The following is a 12851-nucleotide window of genomic DNA, read 5'->3' on the forward strand; positions in this document are numbered from 1 at the left end:
AAGGACACACATCATTTACAGCTTTTGCTGTCTACTCTGAACCAGCACAGATTCCCAAGATGCAATGCAAGCCACCACAGTGGGTTAAAGTAAGACAGTAAAGGTAGCTCAGATCACCGGTGCCATGGAGGGACCTGAACCTATAGAATAGTCTAACGTGGGTGGCCCTTACCAAAAATCTTTGAAGCTGAATTTCAGGAAGCACCCGTGGCCAGCTAACCTGCGACACCAACCCCACCACAGAAAATGATGGTGAGGTGAGAAACTGGGGCTACATGTCACAGAAATTCCCAACTGCAGTTAAGGAAAGCCTGGTGCTGGAGAACTTAATACAACTTTCCACTTTAAACAACTGTGACCTGCCTGCCACAGCAATTTCACCTGGGTAACTCCAGCATGTTCCAGCACCGCACTGCACTGAAGAATTAGACACCATCTTTACTGATCATGCCACCAAATCAGAAAAAGCTGCAGTAAAAGTGAAGCTGAGAAAATGAGGCCATATGAGCATGGGTGTTATTCCACCATTGTAAAAAACCAGGCAAGCTTAAAGTGCTATGTCGGTTCAAAGGTACATCTGCGGAGGCGCTGGTAGACACGAACACGATGATAAGCCTGATCTGCTCAGGAGAACACCAGCACAGTGGTGAAGAGCATGTAGAGACTGATGAAAGCTACACCTGAATGTAAAGTTTTGATGTTTCAGCTGCCCTAAACACCACTGTCAAACCCACTCTGTCTGGACTGAAATTAGTGGCAAGTCAGCACCGGCACTTATTCACAAATTTTGTAAGATAAACAAAAGAAAAATGTTGTTATTGTATACAACCCTAAATAACGTTATAATTAGCGCAAAAAGACGATAAATATCCATGAGTGGGGCTTGTAATGAGCTTTTAATGTAACTATGGTGATATTACATCATCACGTCCTCAGGTCATCACTTGACGTTGGTAAGATGGTGGACGTAGTACGTAGGGTTGTTTGTGTGCATACTGCACACTTCTGTACTGAAAGCGCCGCGCACTTCTTTACCGGCTGAGCGCTGCGTACTTCCTCCAATCTAGTACAGACTCTGTAAGTATGAGATTTCAGATGCAGCTTAACATCACCTCAGTGGGGGAGGGGTAATCAGTTCACTACAAACAACTCAACTTGTTGATAGCAGTTTACTTTAAAATCAGATCAATCAGTTCAAAACTACAACAGTCAACAGTTTGTAAAAAGTGTATACATGGGGTCCACCCTTCAGACAGCCATCTGTAATTTCAAAGTTTCGAGATTAAAAATTTTAATCAAACGATTTTTATTGGGCTGTTTGTGCCACAATGTGTCTCTGTGGTAATTTGCATTTCTTAAAAGTGCAGGAAGCAGAACGCTACTTATGTCACACAAGTGAACATAAGCACAACCGAAATCGATCATTTCTGATATCTTCCCTACACACTTGCTCCCTATGCCCTAGCATAGTACACTTAACATTCTTAAAGGGCCAGACAATATATTTGTAATGCACATTACATGACAGGTCAGACATTAGAAAACAACATTCTTTTTCTTACAATAACCTTTATTTTTTTAAAGAAAAAGTACAGTAGTTCTTATGTGAATTACAAGGGCAGGAAAAACTACGGCAGACACAAGTCAGAACAGGGGGCGCGGCGTAACATTTTTATTATTTTATCAGTTGAACTGATTAAAAAAGTTGATTTCGTAAAATTAAAATACGAGCCGTTTTTCAATTTCTGCTTGTTTGTTATTTGATTTTTGAACTTGAAATAAAATACGAATAACGCCCCGTGTTCCTGTTTTTTTAACTTTGGGATTTGAAGTGAAAAACGAATGACCAAAGGTACACGGACCTTAAATAGATCACGATGGACTGTATAAACGCTTTAACATAGTTAACGATGTGGGTTGACAGGATGTTATACGTGTTGCACAGGGGCGTAACTACAGCGGGGGCGGGGGTGTAGGTGGCAGGCGCACCAGGGCGCTGAGCACTGAGTATGAACTAGTCCCTAATAGGTGAGCTACATCACTGGTGTGGAAGTTTTTCGGATACAGAAGGTCAGACTCCAAACAAACGACTGTAAATACAATCACGACAAACAGTGGCAACATCACATTTACTTCAGCACCTAAAGCAAAAGCATCCGCGTGAGTACAAGGAGTGTCGGTCACTGCTAATTTTTAAATCATCAACCGTTATAGAGTATAAATCGAATTTTATTGAACAAACCTCCCATTGATAACAGTATATTCTTCAAAAAAAAAAAAAAATCACTGTTCCAAATTATTTTGCACAACAGAGTTTCAAAACATTTCATAGGTTGTAAAGAACTGAAAATGGTCATTTGTTGAATTGGCAGCATTCACTGAAATCAAAAGATATTTCAATCAAAAACATCCTAACAGACCAAGTTACAGTGTATCACGAAAGTGAGTACACCCCTCACATTTCTGCAAATATTTTATTACATCTTTTCATGGGACAACACTATAGAAATGAAACTTGGATATAACTTAGAGTAGTCAGTGTACAACTTGTATAGCAGTGTAGATTTACTGTCTTCTGAAAATAACTCAACACACAGCCATTAATGTGTAAATGGCTGGCAACATAAGTGAGTACACCCCACAGTGAACATGTCCAAATTGTGCCCAAAGTGTCAATATTTTGTGTGACCACCATTATTATCCAGCACTGCCTTAACCCTCCTGGGCATGGAGTTCACCAGAGCTGCACAGGTTGCTACTGGAATCCTCTTCCACTCCTCCATGATGACATCACGGAGCTGGTGGATGTTAGACACCTTGAACTCCTCCACCTTCCACTTGAGGATGCGCCACAGGTGCTCAATTGGGTTTAGTCCATCACCTTTACCTTCAGCTTCCTCAGCAAGGCAGTTGTCATCTTGGAGGTTGTGTTTGGGGTCGTTATCCTGTTGGAAAACTGCCATGAGGCCCAGTTTTCGAAGGGAGGGGATCATGCTCTGTTTCAGAATGTCACAGTACATGTTGGAATTCATGTTTCCCTCAATGAACTGCAGCTCCCCAGTGCCAGCAACACTCATGCAGCCCAAGACCATGATGCTACCACCACCATGCTTGACTGTAGGCAAGATACAGTTGTCTTGGTACTTCTCACCAGGGCGCCGCCACACATGCTGGACACCATCTGAGCCAAACAAGTTTATCTTGGTCTCGTCAGACCACAGGGCATTCCAGTAATCCATGTTCTTGGACTGCTTGTCTTCAGCAAACTGTTTGCGGGCTTTCTTGTGCGTCAGCTTCCTTCTGGGATGACGACCATGCAGACCGAGTTGATGCAGTGTGCGGCGTATGGTCTGAGCACTGACAGGCTGACCTCCCACGTCTTCAACCTCTGCAGCAATGCTGGCAGCACTCATGTGTCTATTTTTTAAAGCCAACCTCTGGATATGACGCCGAACACGTGGACTCAACTTCTTTGGTCGACCCTGGCGAAGCCTGTTCCGAGTGGAACCTGTCCTGGAAAACCGCTGTATGACCTTGGTCACCATGCTGTAGCTCAGTTTCAGGGTGTTAGCAATCTTCTTATAGCCCAGGTCATCTTTGTGGAGAGCAACAATTCTATTTCTCACATCCTCAGAGAGTTCTTTGCCATGAGGTGCCATGTTGAATATCCAGTGGCCAGTATGAGAGAATTGTACCCAAAACACCAAATTTAACAGCCCTGCTCCCCATTTACACCTGGGACCTTGACACATGACACCAGGGAGGGACAACGACACATTTGGGCACAATTTGGACATGTTCACTGTGGGGTGTACTCACTTATGTTGCCAGCTATTTAGACATTAATGGCTGTGTGTTGAGTTATTTTCAGAAGACTGCTATACAAGTTGTACACTGACTACTCTAAGTGATATCCAAGTTTCATGTCTATAGTGTTGTCCCATGAAAAGATGTAATGAAATATTTGCAGAAATGTGAGGGGTGTACTCACTTTTGTGATACACTGTACATGTTAACACAGGACCCCTTCTTTCATATCACCTTCACAATTCTTGCATCCATTGAACTTGTGAGTTTTTGGAGAGTTTCTGCTTGAGTTTCTTTGCAGGATGTCAGAATAGCCTCCAAGAGCTGCTGTTTTGATGTGAACTGCCTCCCACCATAATAGATCTTTTGCTTGAGGATACTCCAAAGGTTCTCAATAGGGTTAAGGTCAGGGAGGATGGTGGCCACACCACAAGTTTCTCTCATTTTATGCCCATAGCAGCCAATGACACAGAGGTAATCTTTGCAGCACCAGATTTGTCATGCATGAAGATGATTTTGCTGCAGAAAGGCACGATTGTTCTTTTTGTACCAGTGGTCAGTCAGAAACTCTATATACTTTGCCAAGGTAATTTTCACACCTTCAGGAACCCGAAGGCCCAAAACATAACTCCTTCACCTCCTTGCTGACATCGCAGCCTTGTTGGGACATGGTGACCATCCACTAATCCATCCATCTGGACCATCCAGGGTTGCACGGTACTCATCATGTATGTCTGGGCCCACTGCAACCGTTTCTGCTTGTGAGCACTGGTAAGGGGTGGCCGAATAGTAGGTTTATGCACAATTGCAAGCCTCTGGAGGATCCTACACCTTGAGGTTCGCTGGACTCCAGAGGCACCAGCAGCTTCAAATACCTGTTTGCTGGTTTGTAATGGCATTTTAGCAGCTGCTCTCTTAATCCGATGAACTTGTCTGGCAGAAACCTTCCTCATTCTGCCTTTATCTGCACGAACCCATCTGTGCTCTGAATCAGCCACTAATCTCTTCACAGTACGAAGATCAGGCTTAAGTTTTCGTGAAATATCAAATGTTTTCATACCTTGTCCAAGGCATTGCACTATTTGATGCTTTTCGGCAGCAGAGAGATCCTTTTTCTTTCCCATGTTGCTTGAAACCTGTGGCCTGCTTGATAATGTGGAACGTCCTTCTTAAGTAGTTTTCCTTTAAATGGCAAACTAATTATCACAGGTGTCTAAGATTGATTTCAGTGATCCAAAGAGCCATGAGACACAATACCATCCATGAGTTAAATTGAGAAACAAAAAATGTAATCTTTATGACACTTAAATCCAATTTGCATAATAATTAGGAATGCGGTGTACTTTAAGTTTACATTATATCGTACATTTATATGGGAATATGAGTTTTTTAACCATATCACCCAGCCCTACTGGAAGTGATGCTTAATTTAATGGACATTTAGTAACATTTGTACCTTAAATTTCCTGAGTGTCTGCAAAACAAGTGTGTTCTTATGTATCCCGAGTGAATATCATTATCGCTAAGATATCATGATATTTTTTAAAGGCCATATCGCCCACCCCTAGTGTTGTGTGCATACTGCACACTTCTGTACTGAAAGCGCTGCGTACTTCCTCCAATCTAGTACAGACTCTGTCAGTATGCGATTCTGGATGCAGCTAATGTCTCTCCAGTGTGAATGCGCTGGTGTGTTTTGAGAGCACTCTGTTGATTAAAGCTCTTTCCACAATGTGAGCACTGATATGGTTTCTCTCCAGTGTGAATGCGCTGGTGTGTTTTGAGAGCACTTTGTTGATTAAAGCTCTTTCCACAATGTGAGCACTGATACGGTTTCTCTCCAGTGTGAATGCGCTGGTGTGTTTTGAAAGCACTCTGTTGATTAAAACTCTTCCCACAATGTGAGCACTGATACGGTTTCTCTCCAGTGTGAATGCGCTGGTGGATTTTGAAATGACTCTGTTGATTAAAACTCTTCCCACACTGTGAGCACTGATACGGTTTCTCTCCAGTGTGAATGCGCTGGTGGATTTTGAGATGACTCAGTTGAATAAAACTCTTCCCACACTGTGAGCACTGATACGGTTTCTCTCCAGTGTGAATGCGCTGGTGTATTTTAACCTCACTCTTTGTATTAAAACTCTTTCCACACTGTGAGCACTGATATGGTTTCTCTCCGGTGTGAATGCGCTGGTGTGTTATGAGATCATTATTTGTATTAAAACCCCTACCACATTGTGAGCACTGATACGGTTTCTCTCCAGTGTGAATGCGCTGGTGGATTTTGATATGACTCTGTTGATTAAAACTTTTTCCACACTGTGAGCACTGATACGGTTTCTCTCCAGTGTGAATGTGCTGGTGTTTTTTCAGATCACTCTTTGTATTAAAACCCTTCCCACACTGTGAGCACTGATACGGTTTCTCTCCACTGTGAATGCGCTGGTGTGTTTTGAGATGACCCTGTTGATTAAAACTCTTTCCACACTGTGAGCACTGATACGGTTTCTGTCCACTGTGAATGCGCTGGTGTATTTTGAGCTCACTCTTTGTATTAAAACTCTTTCCACACTGTGAGCACCGATATGGTTTCTCTCCAGTGTGAATGCGCTGGTGTATTTTGAGCTTACTCTGTGCATTAAAACGCTTCCCACACTGTGAGCAGAAATACGGTTTTTCTCCAGTGTGAATGCGCTGGTGTTTTTTTAGATCACTCTGTGTAATAAAACTCTTTCCACACTGTGAGCACTGATACGGTTTCTCTCCAGTGTGAATGCGCTGGTGTGTTTTGAAAGCACTCTGTTGATTAAAACTCTTCCCACAATGTGAGCACTGATACGGTTTCTCTCCAGTGTGAATGCGCTGGTGGATTTTGAAATGACTCTGTTGATTAAAACTCTTCCCACACTGTGAGCACTGATACGGTTTCTCTCCAGTGTGAATGCGCTGGTGGATTTTGAGATGACTCAGTTGAATAAAACTCTTCCCACACTGTGAGCACTGATACGGTTTCTCTCCAGTGTGAATGCGCTGGTGTATTTTAACCTCACTCTTTGTATTAAAACTCTTTCCACACTGTGAGCACTGATATGGTTTCTCTCCGGTGTGAATGCGCTGGTGTGTTATGAGATCATTATTTGTATTAAAACCCCTACCACATTGTGAGCACTGATACGGTTTCTCTCCAGTGTGAATGCGCTGGTGGATTTTGATATGACTCTGTTGATTAAAACTTTTTCCACACTGTGAGCACTGATACGGTTTCTCTCCAGTGTGAATGTGCTGGTGTTTTTTCAGATCACTCTTTGTATTAAAACCCTTCCCACACTGTGAGCACTGATACGGTTTCTCTCCACTGTGAATGCGCTGGTGTGTTTTGAGATGACCCTGTTGATTAAAACTCTTTCCACACTGTGAGCACTGATACGGTTTCTGTCCACTGTGAATGCGCTGGTGTATTTTGAGCTCACTCTTTGTATTAAAACTCTTTCCACACTGTGAGCACCGATATGGTTTCTCTCCAGTGTGAATGCGCTGGTGTATTTTGAGCTTACTCTGTGCATTAAAACGCTTCCCACACTGTGAGCAGAAATACGGTTTTTCTCCAGTGTGAATGCGCTGGTGTTTTTTTAGATCACTCTGTGTAATAAAACTCTTTCCACACTGTGAGCACTGATACGGTTTCTCTCCAGTGTGAATGCGCTGGTGTATTTTGAGAAAACTCAGGAACCTGAAGCTCTTCCCACACTGTGAGCAGACGTTTCCTTCTTCCTGTGTGGGACTGAGAGAGGTGTTAATGCTGACAGTACCAGAGGACGTTTGCTGATTACTGGAGCTTCTGGTGGGCGTCAGATACTCATGTTCAGTCTTAATCTTCACCAGAGTCTCATATTTATCATGGTTGCAGCTCTTGATGTGATTGTGGAGCTGATTTTGGATTGTAGAGGAACGTGGACACGAGGAGCAGCAGAAATCCTTGTTCAGTTCTGAAGCAGAAAATAATCAAATACATTTATAACATTATAAATAATCAAACACATTTATAACATTATAAATAATCAAATACATTTATAACATTATAAATAATCAATACATTTATAACATTATAAATAATAAATACATTTATAACATTATAAATAATAAATACTGTTAGTAATTGTTAAACTGAGATCTGATGCTAAAGTCCTGTAACGTGATTCATCCTGCATTCATCATTTCCTGCTCACACTGATCTGCATGAGCACAATACAAGCTTTCACTGTATGATGCTTCATCCCAGGTTCCTCTGATTCTATTCAATCCAAATCTTAATTTACTCAAGATAAAAAATATCTTACTGAGTTCATCTTTATCTTCAGCTTCTTCCTTCTTTACAGGCTTCATCTGGAAACCTCCACACTGTTGCTCCTCTGGGGTGAGGTGTTCCTCAGAGGTGACGTGTTCCACAGGGATTAAAGATCCTTCACCTGAAATTCATCAATATGTGAAGAAGAAACTCAACAACTGGAGGAAACTGAAGGTTGTGGGTTTAGTTACCACAAATAAATACTACTTAGATTTAATCCAGACTGGAAGTATCAGCACTTCTCCACAGGACAGTACGGTAAAGTACAGGTTCTAATCCCACTATCCACATTCTCTTATTATTTCTACTATACTAACCACACTGTACTGTACTAACATGGCAAATTGCTCCACATTTACTTACAGAAGTAACTTCCATCTTCTTCCTCCTCCTTCTTTATTAGTTTCTCTTGGAATCCTTCATTTTGTAGATCTATGGGGGTGACGTGTCCCTCTTCTGCTGACTGCATTATTAAAAGATCTGACAGACAGACAGACAGATAGACAAATGTACTTTATTCCCTATTAAAGAGAAATCCAGGAATACTCTTTCAGACTGTTTTAACTGTTTATTTTTAATGCTGTGAGGCTGTAAACAGAGTGAAAATGTTGAAACTATTGTGGGACTGAGCAGCATCAGACAGAAAAGACTTCTAATAGAACATTTTGGGTTGGTTTCACAGACAGGGATTAAGCCTAGTCCTAGACTACACAGCATTTTGAATGGAGATTCTCTATTTAAAGCTAAATGTAGTCCTGGACTATAAGCCTTAATCCCTGTCTGGGAAACAACCCTTTGAGTTTGGTGGAAGTGGTTTTGTGGCCCAAAGTGAAATGATGAAGTCTGATGTTCTTTACATCTAGTTTCTCATCCACTCCCAATAACAGTGCTGTACTAATACTTTTAACTTTTACTATAAACCTGTAAAACAACCTGTAAACAAAGCTACAAGAACTCGCTGTTTCTATCAAACATTACACACTGTAAACAAAGCTGAAAATGTGACGCGTTTATATCAAAATGTTAGATTTAATAATGAATAAACTCTGAATCCGTTACAATCCACTGATTCATCGGTTCAATGAATCGGTTCATCAGTACTGAATCATGTGTGATGCTAACAGTTAGCGGAGCAGCTAATAGTTTGTTTGTTTAAATAAAACTGGAGTTAAAGCTCCTCAAATCCTCACAGTGATGTTTTATTATAAACTCTAGTTTTATTATTAATTAGAATGTGGTTATAATGAAATATAAGGGTTATAATTAAATACATATTTTACTTACAGATGAGGCTCTACAGTACAAACACAGCAGCTTCTTGTTCTTCTTATGATGTTTAATGGCGGTTGGCAGAACAACTTAAGACGCACCAGCGCCACCAACTGGACTGGAGTTGAACAGCAGCTTAGCAGTAAAACATCTCCATTAGCCCTGTATCTCTCAGCTACAGTGTTGGGGGGAACGGGGTACAGTCACGTGATTACTTTTTATCTCTAACGAAGTAATGTAACGCGTTACAGTTACATATTTGTAATGACATTACAGTTACTGTGATGAGTCGTTTCTGAACGAACCGATTCTATTGAACGACACTTTTGAAATGAAATAAGGGAACAGAGTCGCTCCTCTAGTATAAGGATGAATAATTAATGAATAAACTTGTTTAATGATGTTAAATCTGATTGGTTCATGGCGTGTATGTTTTAAAGCAGAAACAAACACAGGCACATCTCTGTACAAGAGAGGATTTTTCTGAAACTAAATAAATAAAGTAAATAAATGGAATTTGTTTGTAGATGTGATTCCAGTATACAGTATTTGTTTGGGTTTTAGAATGTAACGTGAAAGTAAAGTAATGAGGAACGAGATGACATGTTCCAGGATGTAATGAGTAAAGTAATCCCATTACAATTTTAGTTAAGTAATAAGTAATGAGTAATGGATTACTTTTTTGAGTAACTACCCCAACACTGCTCAGGTAGCTTTAGAGAGGACTACAGTCAGTCCTAGACGTTCTTCTAAGCAGTTTCTCTAATGTCATGTTTTGTTTTCCAACACATTCACACCAGTAGAAGCTTAAACATAACACTACAAACCAACTAGTCTATAAGCACAAGAGGATTCACCTTTGTAGACGGCGCTGTTTATGGTTTTACACTTTAAAATATGAGGAGTTTTTTTATTACAACAAACACCACGGCAACAATTAATAATTATAAAAATAAAATAATAATAATAAAGTCACAAATCTGTGCTTAAGCAACAAGCTGTAATTTATTTCTAGCACCACTAGATGGAGAAGATGCATTTGGTACAAAAACACCACAACAAATCATCTGGATTCAACCTTTTCTTCACTAGGATTTATATGAACTGGGTTTTATGCACTAGAAGATGGTGGGATTATTAAACGTAAATATGAGTATTTCTTTTAACAAAGGAGTTTAGCTACCACTAATTCATACCTGTCAAGTTTTGGATTTAAAAATAAGGGACATTTTCCGCCGCGCGCTTCGAGCCGTCCCACCAGCCCAACCGAGGTTCAGTATCCCTTACATTTTAAGACAGGTTTACAAGAAATCTAAAATAACCACCTGTGAACCACTTACAAACTACAATTAGATGATCAGAATCTGATAGGCCTACCTTTGTTGACACTGAAATGCTGTGGACATTCCTACATATGTAATTCTTATAATACAGCCTAAATGAAAACACAGTTACAAACCTTACAGAATGCATAACTCTGCCCCATCCTGCTCCTCTTTAGAAAGGTAAATTCGATGTCCCATTTAGATATTTGCATGCAGTCTTTACTTTTTTGGCAGGAATGCCCTCTCTCTCCTTGCATCCATCCATCTCTCCCTGTTCCAGGTTTGTTCCCGCTGTCTGCACTGACCTCGTGAGAACTGCCACTTGCAGCAGTCTGGGTGGCAGTTCTCGCGAGGTTAGTGACATTTCAGTTTGGAGAGGCACAGGAATGTTTTTTAAATTATAATTGTAGTATTGTGTAAAGGAAACATAAAAATACTTACCTGTAATGGGGAGCTGAACCTGTGGCAGGCACTGTTACCTTTTGTTATTGTTGTGGTGCGGTTAAAGCAGGGTCAGAAGAAAGTTACCATTCTGAGAGTTTGCACATGACTTTATTGCTTATCTGAGATTTGTTGGTTAATAATAAAGACACTTAAATATATTATATTTGGATGTGATGATTGAAGATACCACAATAAAATAATACGGGAAATTTACGGGAAAATACTAATACGCGAGGACGGCGGGAAAGAGGGGTAAAATACGGTAGTTTCCCGGCCGAAACGGGAGACTTGACAGGTATGCTAGTTTGGTCTATAGATAAACACAAAGAACAAAGACTCATGATGATAGAACAATGCAACACTGTTCAGTCCACAGCCTTCCATTCACACCTTCTCATGTACATTCTGGTGGAGGACGGTTCATTATTTGCTAAGTGGAAATCATCTAAAGACTAGAATTTTGGAGTGTAGATCTAGAAGTGTTAAAGTAAGAGGCTATTCATTTATGAAAACTTAGCATTCATAATATGAAGAATTTATGCAAACACCATAAAGACCAGGGTAAAATTCTTCCACTTGAAAGTAAAAGTTGTTCTGTGTTTATTAAAGTAGATTAAACTTGAATAATGAATAAAAACAGATTCAGATCTGAGGTTGGTACATTACACCACATTACATTTAAAGATTAATGATCATATTCATACCATCATGTACATTTGATAATTGAAGTAGAACAGTTCTAGTGTATATTAGTAGAAAAGAAAGTACACATAGCTTTTTCTGTACATGCAGTAGTGGAGTATCATTTTATTTTCTCCTCTGAATGCGATGGTGTTTTTCAAGACGACTCCAGTCACAAAAACTATTAAAAATGCTGCTTCCAGTAAAACTTCATCCGCACTTTAAGCAGCAATATGGGTCATCCTCTTATGTGAATGCGCTGGTGTGGTGTACTTAAAGGATATTCCTTTCACTAAAGTTCTTTTCAGACAGTAAACAGTGATACGACCTCTCTCCTGTGTGAATGTTCTGGTGTTGTTGGAGAACATAATGTGCAATAAAATACTTCCCACACTCTTAACAGTGATGTAGTTTCTCTATGTGAATACGCTGATGCCGTTTGAGATTATTTTCATGAGCAAAAATCTTTCCACACTCTTAACAGTGATGAAGTTTTTCTATGTGAATACGCTGATGCCGTTTGAGATTATTTTCATGAGCAAAATACTTCCCACACTCTTAACAGTGATGTAGTTTCTCTATGTGAATACGCTGATGCTGTTTGAGATTATTTTCATGAGCAAAAAACTTCCCACACTCTTAACAGTGATGTAGTTTCTCTATGTGAATACGCTGATGCCGTTTGAGATTATTTTCATGAGCAAAAATCTTTCCACACTCTGAGCAGTGATACGGCTTCTCTCCTGTGTGAATACGCTGGTGTACTGTAAGGACGCTACTTTGAGTAAAACTCTTTCCACACTCTAAGCAGTGATACGGTTTCTCTCCTGTGTGAATGCGCTGGTGTACTTTAAGGGCACTACTTTGAGTAAAACTTTTTCCACACTCAGTGAAGTTATACGGTTTCTCTCCTGTGTGAATACGCTGGTGGTTTTGAAGGGTACTATGTTCAGCAAAACTCTTTCCACACTCAGTGCAGT

The 12851-nt window shown here is 40.3% G+C and overlaps 1 protein-coding gene across 1 annotated transcript in view; it reads right to left on the bottom strand.

The window, feature by feature from the left end:
- Positions 1-5229: 5229 nt before the first annotated feature.
- Positions 5230-12851, bottom strand: part of LOC134326311 (zinc finger protein 850-like) — an 8109-nt gene continuing 487 nt past the window's right edge. Inside the window, exon 2 of the mRNA XM_063008462.1 lies at positions 5230-7509. Coding sequence (XP_062864532.1) covers positions 5446-7509 — 2064 coding nt within the window. The 3' untranslated portion in view covers positions 5230-5445. The remainder of the gene's footprint in view (positions 7510-12851) is intronic.

This window comes from Trichomycterus rosablanca, chromosome 14 (genome assembly GCF_030014385.1).
Source record: "Trichomycterus rosablanca isolate fTriRos1 chromosome 14, fTriRos1.hap1, whole genome shotgun sequence".
Taxonomy (NCBI): Eukaryota; Metazoa; Chordata; class Actinopteri; order Siluriformes; family Trichomycteridae; genus Trichomycterus; species Trichomycterus rosablanca.